Raw genomic sequence first — 20,057 nt, 5'->3', positions numbered from 1 at the left:
TCCCACAAGTGGCTCAGGGCGGCTTCCAGTGATAGATCCAACAAAATTACAGTATTTAAACATATAAAGGGATCAGCATTTAAAACAGATAAAAACAGATAAAACCATGGTTATCAATAAATATTAATAAATATTAATAAATATTTCAACTGTATATAAAAGAAAGAAATCCGGCAAGTTACATTAAAATTCTCAAGCTAGGTATAGGCTAGCCGGAAGAGGGTCGTCTTACAGGCCCTGCGGAACTGTACAAGGTCCCGCAGGGCCCTCACCTCTTCCGGCAGCTGATTCCACCATGTAGGGGCCATAACAGAGAAAGCCCTTTCTCTGGTGGATTTCAAACGGGCTTCCTTCGGCCCAGGGATAGTAAGGAGATTTTGTGTTCCCGACCTCAGTACTCTCTGGGGAACGTGCGGGGAAATCAACAGAAATCCTTCAGAAAAAGGGTAGGACTACCACTAAACACTCAGATATGTTTAAAAGGAGATTCTAGGCAGGTGGACAAGAGAAAAAGTAGATGAAGAAGCCCTCCCATCCCAACATCAGTTGTGGATTTTAAGTCCTCAGCTCCCAAACTCAGAAAATACCTCAGAAATCCAGCTAAGTTCCCAACAAACAGAACTGCCACCAACCTCAACATGGATCTGCTTAAGTCCTTCCAAGATTTTCTTATTCAAAAAGGACGACCTACAAAGTTAAACAGGGTTTGAACCTTTTAATATTAGGTTGTTCAGATTCTACATTAAGCAATTATTGAAGCTCTCTGTAACTTAACCATTTATTTCTTAAGTATGCATAGGCATCCTATATAGGCACAATTAAGTTTTCAAGGTGTTCTGAATTTAAAAAAAAATGGGGTTGAAACCTACTGCAGAAAAGAGATTTAAAGGAATGAAACAATACAGCAAATTAATATTTCTGTCAGCTATGAGTGACTCCCCTAGGTGACTAACTGCAGAAGAATAGGTTTTGACTCTTCCTTTTGATGACCAAGGCATCAATCAAGCTGCTTGATCCAGAGGCAGTTCCTGAGGCACATCACAATCCACATTTGTCAGACTATCCACTAGAGGAAGAAGGTCAGAGCATTCTGAAGACCTGCATCCAACAATTTCCCCAGTACACATCTCCCATGGGAAATAAAAATTCTAGTCAACTGGAACTTGTACTGCTCCTTATGGTAGTCTTAAACATCCTGTGACATTTTTAAAATAATAATAGACATAGCTTTAATGGGAAAAACAAAATCTGAGGCTAGTACAACCAGGGAGATTCATTTCGTATCGCCCGCTTCATATCAGAAGCAACTGAATTCCATACATTTACGACCATTTCCATACCCTTTCAACAATCCCAGTCACCAATTCACTTATATGAATAGTTTCTCTATGACTCTAAATACACTGTGTGTATTTTTCGTGTTATTGCTACTTTGCAATATGTTTCTGAAACTCCTTTAAAAAACACAACAGGTAGCTTAACAATAACTGATGGTCATCTGTGCATTCACACCCATGGGATCAGTGTGCCTGTGCCAATCCCAATCAGTAACTTATCAAAACTAAGGGATTTTCACACCCTAACCCCAAGTGACATGTGCAAAACCCTCACCATCATGCATGCTCACCAGGGTGGGCACAGACATCCTGCCAGTTCCTTCTGACCACTCTGTGATCCCAAAAGGATAGAGGACCAACAGCAGTGGACAAGGAGGGCGGGTGGTATGAATGCGCAGATGCCCACTCGAAGATCATCAGTTACAGCTAAGGTCTTCTTCATGGTCTCTGTGCATCACACCCATGGGAAAATAGCAAGCTAAGGCCTACCTGGAGGAGGATGCTGACAGGAACTCAGGTACAAACAATCTGCAAGACCAAACGACCCATCACCGTACAGTAATTCAGATGAACATCAAGAGCGTAATGCTTCATTAAGGTATGTCGTGATGCCCAGGTGGCACTTTGCAGATCTCATGCAATGGTATGCCTCTGAGGAATGCTGTCGATGTGGTCAGTGCTTTAGTGGAATGGCCAGAGATAGGTCCAGGAAGCCACTATTTAGCCAAGAGACAGCACAATTTTATAGTTTCAGCTAACCATTTGGAAATGTTTCGGAGGTGCATAGGACACAAAGAGACTGGGGTCTTTGCAATATGCTCTGGCTTTTTCCAGGAAAAACAGTAGAGCTCTCTTAACATCTAGAGAATTGTAATCACCTCTCATTCTCATCCTTAGGTGAGGGAAAAACAGCTAGAAGCAAGATATCAGATTGAAATTTTGAAATCACCTTGGGGAAGAAGCTCGCATCTGTGGTGAGAGAGACTTTGTCCTCATGAAATTGAAGGTAAGAAGAATTGTGGTGCAGTGCCATGAACTCCCCCACCCGCCTCACTGAGGTGATGGCCACTAAAAATGCCACTGTCCAAAATAAATGTTGAAGGGAACATGTGGCTCAAAGGGCTTTCCCATCAGCCTACTCAAGACCAAGGGGAGGTCCCAAGGCACAATAGGTTGCTTGACTGGAGGGTATAAGTGAAGTAGATCTTTGAGAAACTGCTTAGTGTCTGATTGGTTGAATACAGGATACCCCATCTACTGTATTGTGGTATGCAGAAATGGCTGCTAGATATACCCAGATAGAAAAATTGTTTAGACCAGAGTCCACAAGAGATATCAGAAAGTTGAAAACAGTTGCTAGTCCTGCCTGAATGGGAGAACTTGTTCTTGGTGTGGTATAGTGTACAAACTTAGTCCACTTATATGATTTACAAGTAGACAGTTTCCTGCTTTTCAGCAAAAAGTGTTGCACTCTGATGGAGAATGAGGAAAGTCTATTCTCCAAGCTGTGATCTCGAGGTGAGAGGCACATTATGGTTTAGCGCTCAGCCCTTGTGAGTCAGTAGAAGGTCAGCAGCTGGAGGGAAGTGGTGAAAGGTTCCTGATGAGAGTTGGAGAATTATTGGGAACCAATGCTGGTGTGGCTACCAGGGTGTCAACAGAATACAGTTTGGATGTTCTCATATCAATTTGCTTATCACCTTGGTGATGAGGGGCAGAGGTGGGAAGGAACACGGAAATATGCTGATGACCCCACAGATATAGGAGGCCGTCCCCTAGGTACATGACGTCCAACCCCACTCTGGAGCAGAATTCTGGACATTTCTTGTTTTGATGGGTGGTAGACACATCTATCTGGGGGTGCCCCCAACTGGAAAACTGGATGAAGGGAAGTCCAGTAGATCTTCCATTCATGAGGAGAGGCCCCTCCTCAACTCAGAAGATACACCTGTACATTCAGTTCCCCTGGGGATGCATAGCTACCAGAAAGGAATCATGGACTATGCAGTCTGATCAAATGGTTGAGCTTATCTGCCATCTCCCCATCTTCTTTAGCAGTCCTAGAGCTCCTGCTGTCCTTTCCCCATAACATACCTGAACAGAGACGAACCACCAGGATTACAACCAAGAAACGACAAATGTGGTGACACAACAGTCTGGGGCAAAAGAAAATAATTACGGACCTCTGCATCACCGAAAATTGCAAACAGAATCGAGCCTGGGATTCATCACTGACGCTGATGCCGCAATGGCCTGCCTCTGCTGCCGAGGACAGGCGAAGTCCACGGCATGGATTGTGGATGTGTCCAGGGCACAGGAGGAGTTGCGGCCGTGTAGAACTGCTGGTCCCGGTGAGTCCCCTTCGATAACACAGCCAGGTTCTGTTGTGGCCATTTTGCGACTTGGGTCCTGCTTTCAGCTGTCAACAACGACGTTTGTCTTCACTGTAGCGGACCCCAGTAGAGCAACGGAGGGGGCTTCGAGAGAGTCTCTGCTCTCTCGGAACCCCCTGAGGTTTGCACACAGGCAAGAAACTGACTGGCTGATTGCAGAGCTATACCAGGTGTGTGGAGGCAAGTGAGAGCGGAGAGACCTGCCTTGCGTTGGATGAACTATAGCCGGACGAACTGTGGCTTAACAAACTCCCCCAACGTATACATCAGCTACTTGAAAATTGCCTCTTGAATCCAGACTGCACTTTGCACTTTATATTTCTTGCACTTTACATCTTGCACCTTGGAAGACTCTTGATGTTTTAATCCCAGTTCTCTTATTTGACCAATTGCCATGAGGCTGAGTTTGCAAATTAGCCTCTGCTTCTTAACAAATTGCTGCTAACCAGATGAATTGTATTACAATCTAATTTTAGTATGCTAAATTAAATAGGATTAAATTGTATAGGATAATGAATTCTATTTAAATTAAGCCTGCTTAGAATTAACATTTAAAGGTATTATTGTATTGGCTACTAAATTTAATTGTAGGAGTTTGATATAGGTTTATCTGTACTACTAACTGATCATTTTAAAATTAATTAGCAATAGTGAGAGTTTTAATTAATTTAGTAGGCAGGAAATAGGCTTGTCTCTTTCTCTTTCCCCTTCCTTCCCCCCCACCCCGAGAAAATTGGCTGCTAAAATAAATGTTAGAGGTTGCTGATTAAATCAGGAGTTATTTGATAGTACTAATTATAGGTTTTTGGTTAATTTATATTATTGAAGGTTTATAAATTTAGTATGCAGAAATTAATTTGTTAAAATACTAGGTTAGACTTAACAGGTTAGTAAGGCACTCTTATCATCAAGTTGAAGGCGTATCAGGTATAGTTAGGGAGCTTTCTCTGTACTTTTCTGTATTGCTGCTACCACCACACTTTGTTGTATGAGGTGGCTGTGGAGACCATCAGTAGGAGATGATGAATGAGCTGGGGATTCCGGTGCTCCTGGGAAGGGGAAAGTACTGCAGTGGGAACAGGCATACATTTAAGGGAAGGAGTCTGAGATACCAGAATGCTCAGCCTCCTTTCAGCCTGCGTCCCAGCCTAATGCTTGCAGACAGTGGGGTCAAGCTGATGCACCCGCCTCCGACATTGGTGCTGTGCAATGCCAGGTCCATTAATAATAAGACCTCTGTCCCTCGGGACTTTCTGCAAGAGCAGAACATGGACCTGGCTTGCGTGACCAAGACCTGGGTGCGAGATGGGGAGACAGTTGCTCTCTTCCAGTCAGCTCCGCCTGGTTTCTCGGTCCTTCACCAATCACGGACTAACGGGCGGGGGGAGGGGTGGCAGTTTTAATTTGGGAGGCTTACTCCTTCTGGGTGCTTCTATCTCCACAGATCACCAGCATTGAATGTGTCAGTATGGTGTGTGAGGTAGGAGAGAGTTTGGTTATCTGGTTGGTGTACCAGTCACCCAATGCACCGTCCAGTGCCATACTGTCCCTGGTGGAGGCAGTAGCAGGCTGGGTGTTGGAACACCCAAGGCTATTGGTCTTGGATGACTTCAACGTCCATGCCAATGACGCACTCTCCACTCAGGCGACGGACCTGGTGTCATCCATGGCGGCACTAGGACTCTCTCAATGTGTAACTCCCACACACCAGGCTGGGCACATGCTGGATTTGGTCTTTGCAGCGGGAGTGACAGACGCCCGTGTGAATGTTCCACCTCAAACCTGTTTGGGTGGCCAGCATATTTTAGCTCGCCCGCAGAGCCAAGTGGACCCCATGCAGCTTCAGATGACTTTGTGAGATCCTTGGCCCCCTGGCGATTCTCTAGATGAGCTCATGGAGACCTGGCATAACAGGCTCACTATGGCCATTGATGAGATCGCTCCCTGACGCCCTCTCCACCGTGTTCAAAGCTGGCGCCATGGTATACCACGGAGCTATGGCTGATGAAACAGGGGCTGAAATTACTAGAAAGGCAATGGTGGTGTGCCCGCAACGAAGTGACAAGAACATCCTATAGGTTGTTTATGAGAACCTTTGAGATGGCAACCAAGGCTGCTGAGAGCTTATCTTGCAGCCATGATTGCATTTGTGAACTCACGCCCAGCACAACTGTTTAGAACAATCCAGTCATTAACCACCATTCCACAGGGTAAGTTAAACGATATGGAATTGGACATAGGCTGCGAAGCTTTTGCAAGTTTTTTTGCAGATAAGGTCGTCACTCTGCCGTGACCTCCCAGCCACTCTTGAGACAATAAAGGAACTTGAGGCTCTGTTCATGTCTTATAGTCAGATTTTGGATTACTTCACTCCACTTAGCCTGGAGGAAGTTGGCAGAACTCTCTCCACTGTATGCCCAACTACTTGTAGTCTGGATCCATGTCCATCCTGGCTTATAAAGGCTGGCCAGGGTGAACAACAGGTTCCCTTGCGGGAAATTGTCAGCCCTTCAGATAGGGACCGTCTCTCAGCCTCTTAAAGAGGCAGTAGTCCGCCCCCTTCTAAAGAAACCATCTTTGGACCCGGCCGTATTGGCAAATTATCGGCCGGTGTCAAACTTGCCTTTTTTGGACAAAATTATTGAGAGGTTGGTTGAGGTGCAGTTAAAGAGTTTTCTGGATGACGCTTCCATGCTAAACCCTTTTCAATCTGGGTTCTGCCTGGGTCATGGGATGGAGACAGTTCTAGTCGCTCTCACAGATGATCTCCAGAGGCATCTGGATAGCGGTGGCTTGGCGGTACTGATGTTATTAGATCTATCGGTCACATTTGACATGGTCGACCATCAGCTACTGACCTGCCACCTCACTGGCTCAGGCTGAGTCAACTGAAATTTAATCCTATGAAGACCAAGGTCCTGTACCTAAGTTGTGGCAGTCTAGGAACCGAGGTCTTATTACTGACCTTTGATGGGGCACCACTTACACCAGCACCCAAGGTTAAAAGCTTAGGGGTGTTCCTGGATCCTTCCTTAAATATGGAGGCCCGGGTGGCAGTCACAGCAAGATCAGCCTTTTATCACTTTCGGCTGATAAGGCAGTTGGTCCCCTACCTTGAACGTAGTGACTTGGGGACAGTGATCCATGCCATGGTCACCTCAAGATTGGATTACTGCAATGTCCTCTACATGGGACTGCCCTTGTCTCAAACCCAGAAGCTTCAGCTAGTGCAGAATGCGGCAGCCAGGTTGTTATTGGGTCTTCCCTTATGGGAGCACATTCAGTCTGTGCTGAAAGCATTGCACTGGTTGCCTATCACATACTGGGTTCATTTCAAGGTGCTGGTTCTCACCTTTAAGGCCCTATATCAGGGGTGGCCAACAGTAGCTCTCCAGATGTTTTTTGTCTACAACTTCCATCAGCCCCAGACATTGGCCATGCTGGCTGATGATGGGAGTTGTAGGCAAAAACATCTGGAGAGCTACCGTTGGCCACCCCTGCCCTATATGGTCAGGGGCCTGCATACATTAGGGACCGCCTTTCCTTACATGTTCCCCGGAGAGCACTTTGGTCTGGATTACAAAATCTACTCTCAATCCCCAGCCCTAAGGAGGCCAGACTCAAGAAAACTAGAGCTAGAGCCTTCTCTGTAGTGGCCCCACGCTGGTGAAATGAGTTGCCAGAAGTTAGGGCCCTGCGAGAGCTCATACAGTTCCACAGGGCCTGTAAGACAACACGCTTCCACCAGGCATTTGTAAACTAGACCGCCGGCCACTACAGTTTTTAGGTAACATATGGACCACTTCTTGTAATCTACCTTATAGCAGCAGCGGAGAGGACCATCTAAGATCTGCTTCAGAGACATCAATCTGAAACTTAAGATCATAGCACTGAAATGTCAATCTTCTATGTTTTTAAACTGTTTTATTGTTTTTATGTCTTATTATATGTTTACACTCATGCACATGCATGACCATGTAAGCCACCCTGAGCCTGCCTCGGTGGGAAGGGCGGGATATAAATGGAATTAAATAAATAAAATGGCTGATGTAGCTGAGAGCTGTGGTGTTGTCTGTGAGGGTGGAGACCACCTTTGCTGACAGAAGTGGGCAAAAGTATTGGAGGGCATGTTTTATGGCTAATAGTCCCAGAAAGTTTATGTGGTGATGATTGTGATGAGATGGCCACGGACCCCTCACACAAAGCCCTTCCGTGTGACCTCTCCACCCCCATTTTAATGCATCCATAGTCATTGTTACTGATGATGTCAGGGGGTGGAATGAGGCACCTGAGAAAAAACTGTAGTCGTTTCCACCAGCTCAGGGACATCACAACATGGATCAGGGGTTGATTGCAGAGCAAGGGGGGGGGGCGGGGTCTGATGGTAGGTTGAAATTTCATGTGTAATTTGGCAAACTTGGATCTGGAAGACAAAGGCCTCCATCTGAGCCCTGGGTTTGCGAACCAGTTTTAGGATATTGTGTGCTTTTTGAAGCAGAAGGAAGGCTCTGCAGAGCTGAGAGTCCAACACTGCTTCTATGAACTGCACTTAGCTAGATGGTATCAGGTTCAATTTCTTCAGATTTACACGAAGACCCAGTTCCTGTAAGAATGCCAGTGTGGTCTCTATGTTGTGGAAGAGACATTGTTTGGACCTCACAATTAATAGCCTATCATTTATATAGGGGAAGAGGGTTATCTCTTGGAGTTGGCGATAAGCTGCAATGACCACCATGATTTCGGTAAAGACCAGGGGAGCTGCTGAAATCCCAAAGGGGAGGATTGATAGTGGTCTGCCAATGGCAAAGGCACAGGTATTTCGTGCAGAAGAAGTGAATGTTGATATGGAAATATGCATCCTGCACATCCAGTGCGGCCATTCACTCCTCTCCTCTTGAGGAGAGGCAGAATATTCTGAAGGCAAGTCATGCAGAATTTTTAGTACCTAATGAACTTGTTTAGAGCTTGGATGTCCATGATGGGCAGAAGTCCCTGTCTTTCTATAGAACTTACAGAATCTCTGACCCTTGAAAGCCAGGGGATTTGAACTTCTTCTAGGAGAGCAGCCAATTGTGGTATGGTGACAAAGAATGGGATGGATAGCTATGGTAAGGTAGCTATGGTTTCAGATAGTTGTTCCTACAGAACATATTGCTGTCTGCCCATGCAGGCAGAGTAGTTGGATGCTTTGATACCCGAGACTCCTGCAGAGTACAGTTTCCTGCCAAGAGTGTCTAGCTTTTTGCACTCTCTGTCCAATGGTGTTGAGCGGGTCCAATGAGTTTTAGATGAAGAAGAAACTACAGAGGAGTTTGGCTTCAAATGAGTGAAGAAGAACTCTGAGCCAGTTTCCTGAACTCAGTACATGTGATCAAGTCTGCATGATGACACAGGGGTGGAAGCTGGTTTTGTCTGGGAGACATTTCATGCCTAGAGCATAACAGTGGTAACTGGTAGGGCGATAGCTGTAGAAGTATGTAACTGGATAATGTTGAATACCGTATTGCTAATGGTAGGCTGTGGCTGAACTGTGGAGAAATCAGTGTGTGGGCCATGCATTTGATGAGCTCACCTTAGGATCTGAGGGGGATCCAGGTAGATTTTCAGCTACTAGTGGTATCAGAGACAGTTCAGTATCAGGAGATTATAGTTCTGAGTCAGCTCGATTGGATTCAGCATCAGAAACTGTGGACTGTTCTGACAAATGAGGTGTCAATAAAGTGTTGAGGTTTGAAGTCAGAAGTGAGTTTGGAGGTCTGCTCGGGAGACCTTGTCAGAGGGTCTGGAGGGACAGTTAGGAGGATGACCCTTCCAGTGTTGATCTGTCAGTGCAGTGGGTTTGGAGATGATCTCAGAGGCTGTTTGGTGAGGTGACCAAAAAAAGACGTCAGATACTGGTGAGAGAATTCTGAACGCTGGTCCCAATCCTGAAGGTCAACTGAAGTAGATACGCACCATAGAGATACTGCCATTGGCACTGATCCCATAGAATGGGTGGTGGTGACAGTAATCAAAATGGGGGAATTGATCCGTATTGCAATTGCATCAAGTAGAGTGTTTCTGGTCTCAAGGGTAGGTGTCCCTTGACTGATGACTATGTGAGGCCATCAGGTAATGACAGTCCAAAGGAAAGGCATTCAAGCTCCAGGATCGAGAGGAATGCTGAGTCAGGTCTATCTCGTGTTCTGATTCAGAGAATTGGACCAGTTGTGTTTGGAGTGATCCCAGCATTGGAGGACTTGAATCAGAAGTATGACTGGAACAACTGTTGATTCCAGCATGTGTTTTTATATGCATGTGATTTAGGGAGATGGACCCAGCATATTGGGAGTGATCAATGCTTCTCAGGTATTTCTTATGTTTTTTTTCTTCTTGTCTGCCATTGATCCCATGTCCTCCCTGCTTTTCTTGAAGCCAAGTCTGGGGGGTGGTTGGTGTCAGAATGAATGTGGCTCTCGGAGCCTTGTCTCCTAAAGTATATTTGACTGCCAACATTGATGCTGATAGCTGGGTCATAGTGTCAACCGGTGGCAAGGATGTCAATGCCATCAGAGTTGGGTAGAAGGCCAGTTCTAGCAATAATGCATAGAGGCGGGCTGTTCAATTTTTTTCTAGTTTGCTTGGAGAATTTAGTGCAATGAGGGCATGATTCGATTTGGTGTTCTTTGTCAAGGCACAATAAGCAGAGAGTGGCCATTGGGTGGTGGAATTTTACTCCCACACCTTGTGCAGTGCTTGAAAAAGCCACACTGCTTTTTTCATAAGCCAGTTGGAAGAAGAAGCAGCAAAGGGGGAGGGAGAGAGAAGGAGGCTTCAAAGGGCAGCATAATGAAGACTCTCTTTCTTGGTTTTAGGTTGAAGACAAAGGAGAAGAAGAGTAAAAACAAAGGTTGGAGAAAAATATGAAATATTGTGGGGGGGAGAGAACTAAAAATATATATAGGTTCACCAACTGTGGTGATGGAGATCAACCAAACAGCGTGATAGTCAGAAGACAAACTGATGGGATGTCTGAGCAGCAGGGCTTCTGCATGTCACTGAGGGTTAGCGTGCAAAAACCCCTTAGGTCTGATAGGTTACCGATCGGGATTGGCGCAGGTGCCCTAATCCCATGGGTGTGATGTACAGAGACCACAAAGAAGATCCACTAATATACATAATGGTATGATGCTGCTTCTTCTTTTCTACACCTAGTTCTCCATTATACACTTTCCCATGATTCACTGAAAATCAGGAAGAAACCTCCCTTTACTGCCCTTATTGGTTTTTCAACTATCAGAAAGGCAAGATGTGTTGGAGTTTAAGATTAGGGCTGGAAGTCAATGCAGCAGAATGCATGAATAGGCCCAACATTCCTCCAAAGTTTGTATTTATCAAGCAAAACTCATCAGATGTTTTCAACAGGCCCTGAAAGCTGGAGAAATATGGCACTTTCAATGACTAATTTATCAGCTGAACTTAGTATCCATTAATATGTTTTCTTTTAGCATAAACAATGTAAAAACGTTGGGGGCTAATTTAGCAAGAACTTGGGAAAACATAAAAGTTATAATTTAGTTATATATCAAACTGATTTCTCTATGCATGAAGAGAGACACATTTCAAATTAAGATAAAAAATATGGCCAGCTGTCCAAATGACTAACGATACTGAGAAGAATTGTATAACTTCTTTAAATACAACTTTTAAAAACCCTTTATAACCTGCAAAACCAAAAAAAATCAATGAATTAGTTTCCTAAACTCTCCTAATTATAATGCAAATGGATACACAGATTAAACATAAATTGTATTAGCAAACTTAGGTTTGTCTTTTTACCTCTCGTTTTCTTCTGCTAGTTTACTTAAGGCATGGGTGATCTCTGCACAAGCCAGAATTGCTCCATGACGAGTATGCAAATCGGTGCCCACTGCCAAGGGCAGCAGTTTTGGTAAAACTGTAAGTGATCAAACAAATAATTTCCAATGAAATTAACTGTCCAGTGTAAAATACCGAGGATAAATCATTCATATTTTTCTTAAAAAATAACTTTCTTCTATTCATGTTTGTCCTAAAATTTATTTTACTGTACATATGCTAGACATTTTGCAGAACTATCACTGCTGCACATACTAAGTAACAGAAAATTTGGAGAAATTCTCACACACTATTATTCTACAGTAGTCCCTGTAAATATCCCTTGGAGTATGCCGTAAAAAGAAGGAAGAGAAGTTGCAGGATAAAAGGGTTGCAAAATCCCACATCCTATAAACCCTAGAATACTGATCTATGAATTACTGGCATTTCAATACTGTGTTTGCTGGAAATAACTACTTGTTTCCTTTTTAGCGACATGGCCTGGATTCTTACCGCACTAGTTCTAGATCTCTCAGAACATCATGGAACACTAAATTAGCACAAGATTGTTCATACTCACCAAAGCTTGTCACATATTCAGGGGCCTGTGGTGTAAGATTATGAAGCGCTTTGGCTGAAAGCTCCCGAATAGCACTATAACATTAGGGAGAAAATTTGTCAATGTAGATTAGTAATTATAGCATGATTATACTTCCATTTTCGTGACAATGAAAGTAATTACCCCACCCTCCAGTTTATCCTCACAATAATATCCTTGAAAAAGTTACTGGCTCAAGATCATTCGTGAGCTTCATGAAACAATGGGAATGTGGATCCCAGTGATCCTGAGTTAATAGTCTCTATCTAATGACTACATCACACTGGCAATATGAATTCATCTCACTTCTGAAATAAAGGTGTAAAATAATTAATAGGGGCTCATAATTTAAATATCAAAGGGAAGCATGGGTTAAGTACTTCTAGGAATTCAAGCCATAAATACTGGATATCTGTTTTTCCACTACAACCTATTTGAATGCTTCTAGATTTAACTGTGATTTAGCTAATTTCAAGTTCTGAATAACTAAAATAAAAATAGTACTGCTCACTAGTGTTCTAAAGTTTGTAATGGATTTTGGCTGCTTCATGATTCACAAACGGAAGTTCATGGCAGGTCAACCAGGATGAACTTTCCACAAACTTTCAAACAGTTCACAGATGCATGTATGTGAATGGATACATTTCCAGACAGACTGTATCCAACCAAGATGGTTATCAAATTTCAGACCAATGTAACTTTGAAGGCGTGTAGAGGAGCATCAGGGGGGAGGTCCCCTGAGAGTTTAATGTCTCTAGCTTGCACAGGGTTCATTCTATAAATCCCCAAATCTGCACCTGTCATTTCCCAGAAAGCACTCTCCTAGGGGCACCTTCTTTGGGGGGCTGGAACTCCAACCCTGTACATCCAATCCTCATCAAATGTGGAGGGTAGGAGAGGAGCATCAGAGGGAGATCCCCTGTGAATTTGGTGTCCCTAGCATACATGGTGGTTATTCTGCTGCATCACAAACCTCACTAACCAAACCAGTTCATTTGGTGCCTAAAAGTTTGTGAGGGTTCATGGCTCACAAACGGCATTTTGTGAGAAAAACCTGACACTAGGCAAAAAAAAATCTCTAATGATAATTATTAATAAATAAATAAATGAGTCCAATGCAGTGGTCTTATAGCCCAGTTCCAAACAAAGGTCCATGGTAGGGGGGGGGGGAGTATTTTTTTTTACTCTGTTTCAATTTTTTCTTCCACAGTGGTTAGGGTTCTAAAATATGATACATAATTCCACATTAATCATATGCATATAAAATAAAATTAATTACATTATAATTAATATCATGTAATTATTCATACAGGCTGACCTTCAGTCAATTATATTCAGGACATCAATTAAGTGGTGATATTTTGTTAACAATAAAGCAAAATGAAAATTATTATTATGTGAATTCATATTATGATAATTTTAAATTTATTCAAATATCAATCTAAGTACCTGTTATTTATACAAAGATATTAATTATAATGTAATTAATTTTATTTTATATGCATGTGATTAATGTGGAATTATGTATCATATTTTAGAGCCTTAACCACTGTGGAAGGAAAAATTAAACGAAGTAAAAAAATACCTAGGACCTTCATTTGGAACTGGGCTATAAGACCACAACGTTGGACTCATTTATTTATTAATTAATAATTATCATTAGAGATTTTTTTGCCTAGTGTTGGGTTTTTCTCACAAACTGTTCTAAACCGTCACTCCACTATTATTTGGTGTATCACAAACTGGACATGCCATGAATCAAAATGCATTTTCCCAGTTCATGATCATTCCTACTGCTCACTAACTAGATTGGCTATAATCCTTGACCAAAGTATTGACTACCCCAACATTAACATGATTAAACCTACCAATTCCAGTGATTGATCTTCATGTTAACCAAGTGATCGATCAGTGGCTCTGTATACTCAGGAAAACCAGCAATATACACACTGAAAGAAAGGGGGAGGGGATCACAAAGAGAATGGTCAGTTTCTTCAAGTGTTTAACAACCGTTCTTAAAATGTTTCCCTTTTATTGTGGCATTAATACCCCCCCCCCTTCCTACAAATGATCCAAGGCCTTAAAAAAGACTTAATGATACTAGCAAGTCATTACATACTTAAGGTACATGCAACTGGCAACAGAGCCACCCCTACAACACCCAGGATGCCAAGATAGTGGCAATTAGTGATTCTGACCACAATCCTCTTTACTCAGAAATTACTGCTCATGCTTGTGTTAGTACAAGAATAAATTGGTTCTCATTGCCGAATTAAACAGTAAACTGCTCTGGACTGGGAATTTCGTCACCATCCCAATGCTCTTCTTCAACTGTATGTATGACAAGGTCCAAAGAAAGACCATCCACATAATATTATGGGTTTAGAATCTGCAGAACTATGAGCATGATGAGTTCACAAAAGGGCTTTTTGCCAATGCTGTCTGGGAGACATTCCACACCATTCATCAGAATCCCCTGAATCTCAGGAGCTGCTTTTCAGGGGGACACAAAAACTTGCAATGAGGAGGAGGAATTGGGGGAAATTCCTTTCACAGACTTATTTTGTTTATCTTCTGGATTTGCTAAGACACACACCCTTTGTATGTTTTTAAATTTGTTTTTTTATCATTCTACTACTCTGTAAAAAGATGGATATTCGATCATATTTAGAATTAAGAAAGTGCAGGACAAGAACAGAAATACACATATAAATTAAATGTTATTGGATAAAAATGCAAACACAAATCTATATAAACACTGTTTAATCTTTCTGGTTAAGAAATTAAACAATAATAGCATATTAAACTGATTAATTCCATGATTTGGTGGCATACCACTATGTGGAGAAAATAATTTTTAAGGCATAGGTGTATGACTGGAAAATACCTTAAGATCTTTCAGTCCAGCATTATGTACTTGAAGCAGAACTTTGTATAAACTAACATCCCTACGAGATTAAGCCTACATAGCCTGTGTGTGTACAAACAGATGAGATGGTGGGAGATTTATGATTGGACCACACAAAGATGTTTTAAAACCTACTGCTGGTGCAGGGGGAGTTGTGTTAATTGGATTTGGGCTGCAGCCTTGTTGGGTGGTAAACCATGCTGGTTTTCCAATTTAAATCACATATACTCTTCCTGCTACTTGTATCCAGGGAGAGGGGGGAGGAGAGGAGGTATCACACAGTTATCCCCATACTTTCTCTCATTAGGAGGAAAGAGTGATCTCCTACAGAAGAGTACAGGGCAAAAGGACTAGCCCTCCTCTGCCCCATGGTTGCTGTTCACTTTAACACACACAGAACCAAACTACATGTTGTGACACCATTCAAGAGGGAAATCTAGCTGTTTAAAACTTGCTACAAGAACCTGCAGCAACACCAGAGGCTGTTACAGCATTTGGAAAGGTACAAGATGGACGAGATTGCCTGGTGTCACTGCAGCACACATCTGACCAGGACAGGGCCCTTGCAGTATTCCATGGGAAAGGAAGCACTGCTCTTCAGTACAGGCTGAACTTAACTGATACTCTAGCTGTAATCATTTCTCACTTAAAATATTTCAGGAAAATAAGAGAAAAAATCCCAAAACCTCAAGTTGGAAATAAGTGCCTTCCTGAACCATCACATTTCCTCATTTTTGTTTAGCTATGAAAGAATTGAGAAACTTGCAGAGTGCAGGAGGAAGGTATGTACAAAGAAAAGCAGAGAGTTCAGAGAGGGTGGAATACCATGGATGAGCGTGGGCCTAGCAGCTTATAGAGGAAAGGGACAATCAGAAATTGTATACTTTAGGCTCAAAGTAAAAAAAAAACACACACACACAAATGAAGAGAAACAAGCTCACTGAATAAATGTTTAAATCCCAATAGTTTTTCCAAGATCTGCAAATCTCCAATAAATATACCTAATAGATATCAGTACTTGACTTGCATTCTTCTAAGGTCATAATATTGTTCTGAGTTTTAGGAACATTTTTCAAGAACACAACTGAATTTAGCATATGCAGAATGATGAGGCGGACAGAATTCTGGGCTATATCATTTCCGATTATTTATTTATTTATTTATTTATTACTTTAGTTTTCTATCCCGCCCTCTCCACAAGAGGACTCAGGGCGGCTAACAATCAATCAAGGCACAATTTAAAATTACAATTTAAAACAATAACATTAACAATTAAAATAATTTCATGGTGCTACTCAAAGTTCAGTATAGGCAGGATCATAAGTTTCTTTCTTTTTACAGTGATCTTGTGGTGGATATTATGAGGCGTAGAGTCGCAGTCCTCTCCTTTTAGATATTAAAGGCCTGTCGAAACAATTTAGTTTTACAGGCCCTGCAGCCTGTACATTCCATGATGTAAGGAGTGTTATAAAAGTAAGCATTAAACATACACACACACAAACAAACACAAATCCTCCCTTGCAGTCTGGAAACTAATTATGAAAAAAAAATGTTTGTTTCAAATGGTAGAGTTAAGTTTAGATGGTCCATGAATGGGCACCAGGTGAAGTTTTACAGGCATTTGGACATTGTTATTTTGCCATTATTCCATTACTCTGGCAAATGACCAGCACATTTCCAACATGTACAGCTAAAGCCTGAACAATTTGTCTGGGCAATTACTTGAGTTTATTATGTTAGTAGTGGTTGTTTTGTACCAGTTGCGTAAAAGGTCAAAGTGGTGCCTCAACTACTATACAGGATATTTGTTTGGCTTGGTGAACATATGAACATATGAAGCTGCCTTTATACTGAATCAGATCCTCGGTCCATCAAAGTCAGTATTGTCTACTCAGACTGGCAGCGGCTCTCCAGGGTCTCAAGCTAAGAGCAGTCCAGAAGAACATGAGGGACCGTTTCGATGACTCCTTGGCTACAAGGGCATCATCTAAGATTGTGGGGGATTTTGTGGTATCTTCTGAAAAGAATGGCTGATGGTAATGCATTGAATCTAGCCAGCATGAGTGCTCTTCTTTGGTGAGGATCAGTTAAAAAGTGGAAATAGGGAGCTAGAAGCCCAGGATTCTGGGATAAACCCAGATGACTTGGGGAGCAAGATTTCCGAGCTGCCTCAGTCAGACGTTGCTACTGGATATCTAGTAGTCTACATTTGATGGATTGAAATACCGCAGAAGCAGAGGATAGATAAAATGCATCCAAGGAAATTCCTATGGATGTAATTTTCTTTTGGATCAGGGTCAACCATTTTGATGCATGATGGTCCATCAGCATCAAAAAGGTGAAAGAATTCTGATCAGAGTTAAATAAAAGGCGCAGCCAAAACTTAAAGGTCAGAAGCCAGGCGCGAGTTTCCAGCAGCAACAGTCCAGTTTCCATGGAAATTGCAGCATAAGGAACACAGTTGGGTAATCCCAGTATTTTCCTCAAAAAGAAAGATTGTAGGCCTTCAGTGGTGTGATCAAAGGCACTGATCCATATGGGGGCACCATATAAGAGTTGGGGGCTAGATTTCACATTAAAAGCTCTTAGGGCCATAGGGACATATTGATTCCCTTTCAGATAAAAAAAACGGGCAATAGCCAAGGCACTAGTTCTTGCCACTGTTAGAGCGCACTTGCGATGGGTTTTATTCTACATAATTCGCATTAAGTCCAAAGAAAAAAGGTGAATAAATAATATAAACAAACAAATTAAACTTCTGGCTGACTATTTGCCATACGGATCCATTATCTAGTTTTGCTTTTTCAGCATGCATTGCACCATTTATGAATAAATGGAGAAAAAGCTATAATCAGCAAAATTAACAGCATGGAATTTTCTCACCTACCAAACTATTTAGTGGTTAGTTCCCATGGCCCTTTCTTACATGCCTGGGGAAATGCTGGCCAGGAAGCAATTTTTCTCCAGGCCAGTTTGGTCAGGGATCCTGGAGGTTTTCTGCCATCTTCTGGGCATGAAAAACAGGGTTGTACTTACCTGTAGCTGCTATTCATCAAGTGGTCTTCTGTGCAGGCACACATGGGATTGGGCTATCACAGGCCAGACAAAGAGAGGAGCTAGCAAGCTTCTTTATAAAGAATTTTCCAGACTCTCTGTCAGGACCCACACCTAGCAGATCCCAACTCCAACTACCCACCAGGCCAGCCCAGCAGCCCAAACTCCAGGCAACTGAGTCTCCCAAGACATTTCATTTCTTTTGTCCCCCCTCCCCCTTCCTTTTCTGAGATATCACCAATTGAAGGTACTGGGTGCATACGAGATGCTCTGCCACAGAGCTACAAGATCTGTGTGGTGGAAGAGGCTGGACTGTGTGGCTTCTGCTATCCTTTAAATCCAGGTCCCACACACACACCCTTTTTGATTACTGCAGAAGATCCCCACTTTATTTGTCCCTTCAGGCAAATGTGAACTTCAGATATGTCTATTCTTGACTCTCTGTTGTCAGTAAGTTTGTACTACATATTTTAAACTGTATGAACTGTTGAAATGTTCTGATGATTTTATTGTACCTTGATTTTAACATTATGCCCTTTAACTGTTGTTAGCCACCCTGAGCCCGATAGCAAAGGGCGGGATATAAATGTAATAAAACAAACAAACAAACAAAATAAATTATCATGAGTGATTACAATTAATCATGAGTTTGCACAGTGATGACCTTCAAATTAAAATGGTTCATAGCTAGGTTTTTAAATAAAAAAGTGAAGGCGCTGGCACTACAAACTTTACTCAATCTTCCCAAAAACAACACTAGAAACATTACTGCTCATAATTTTCTAAGATTGTTCCAATAGCACAGGTAAAGCTAAGAAAGTGTGTTTAAATCATCCATAAAATTCAGGCAGAATAGATTATTTAAATCTGAGGCAATCTTACCTTATATTGAGAAAACAATTGGCTATTTTACCAACAGCAAAATAATCTGCTGCAGTCAAAATGTCAATTCCTTGTGGAAAAGTACCCTAATCAAAGTGAGGGGAAAAAATAAATTACAGATCATACAAGATTTCATATAAAAATAAATATTAGTTGAAAAGTGGCTCCCACAGATAAAGTAGAATTGTGACTACTTCACAAAGGAGTAGAATTTACTACTTCTTTGGAAAAGAAAAAATTAAGATTAACTCCTTACAAAAGATAGCTTACTTAATAAACTAAGAAAGAATAAATGATACTAAATAGCTTCTACAATCAATATTTATATATTTTATTTAAAATATTTTCATGCTGTCCTTTCACCCAAATAAGGTCCCCAAGACAGAGAACACCAAATCATTTTTTTAAAAAAACCTTTATCATTAAAACAGCACCTTCTCTATAATAAAAGCACAGTGGGGTGGCCAAATGTAGGTCTCCCATTGGCTGAGGAATGTGCATCAACCATTGGCCCATCAACCAATGGTTGGTTTCACTGGCTGAGGATTGGTTCACTGTTGGTTTCATTGGCTGAGGATTGAGGCACTGCTTCACACAGGAGAAAAAAAAAGCCTTCCCTAGATTGGGTGATAGAGGGAGGAGGGAAACAGTCACAGAAAGCCTTCCTTCAATTGGCTGAAGGCTCCTCCCTCTCCTCCTCTGAGGAACCAAAGCCAGAGGGAGAGAGACAAAAAAATGGCATCCCTTCCCAGCATTTTATTCTAGATAGAGTGAGAGAAAGAGAGAGAATTGGCGTCCTGTGTTTAAGATTGGATCACTGGGGAAGCTGCCTTTGCGTTACCCTCAATGTCTGTTGCTAGCCAACCAATTTAGTTCTGTCAGTAAAAGACGGGGGGAGGCCCTTTCAAGACCTATTTTGGACTCTGGGAGAGAACGCATTGGGGCCAGTCCTGACTAGGGTTGCCAGCTCCAGGTTGGAAAATTCCTGGAGATTTTGTAGTGGAGTCTATGGCAGCCACACTTTGGGGAGTGGAGAGGTCCCAGCTGGG

At 42.2% G+C, this 20,057-nt stretch overlaps 1 protein-coding gene across 1 annotated transcript in view; it reads right to left on the bottom strand.

The window, feature by feature from the left end:
* Positions 1–20,057, bottom strand: part of TBCD (tubulin folding cofactor D) — a 275,953-nt gene that overhangs the window by 86,019 nt on the left and 169,877 nt on the right. The window contains exons 17-21 of the mRNA XM_060253390.1: positions 19,009–19,094; positions 14,033–14,113; positions 12,147–12,220; positions 11,549–11,666; positions 633–687 (exon numbers count right to left, since the gene is read on the bottom strand). Coding sequence (XP_060109373.1) covers positions 633–687; positions 11,549–11,666; positions 12,147–12,220; positions 14,033–14,113; positions 19,009–19,094 — 414 coding nt within the window. The remainder of the gene's footprint in view (positions 1–632; positions 688–11,548; positions 11,667–12,146; positions 12,221–14,032; positions 14,114–19,008; positions 19,095–20,057) is intronic.

The sequence above is a fragment of the Heteronotia binoei genome, chromosome 13 (assembly GCF_032191835.1).
Source record: "Heteronotia binoei isolate CCM8104 ecotype False Entrance Well chromosome 13, APGP_CSIRO_Hbin_v1, whole genome shotgun sequence".
Lineage (NCBI taxonomy): Eukaryota > Metazoa > Chordata > Lepidosauria > Squamata > Gekkonidae > Heteronotia > Heteronotia binoei.
This window is presented reverse-complemented; position numbering and strand designations above follow the sequence as displayed.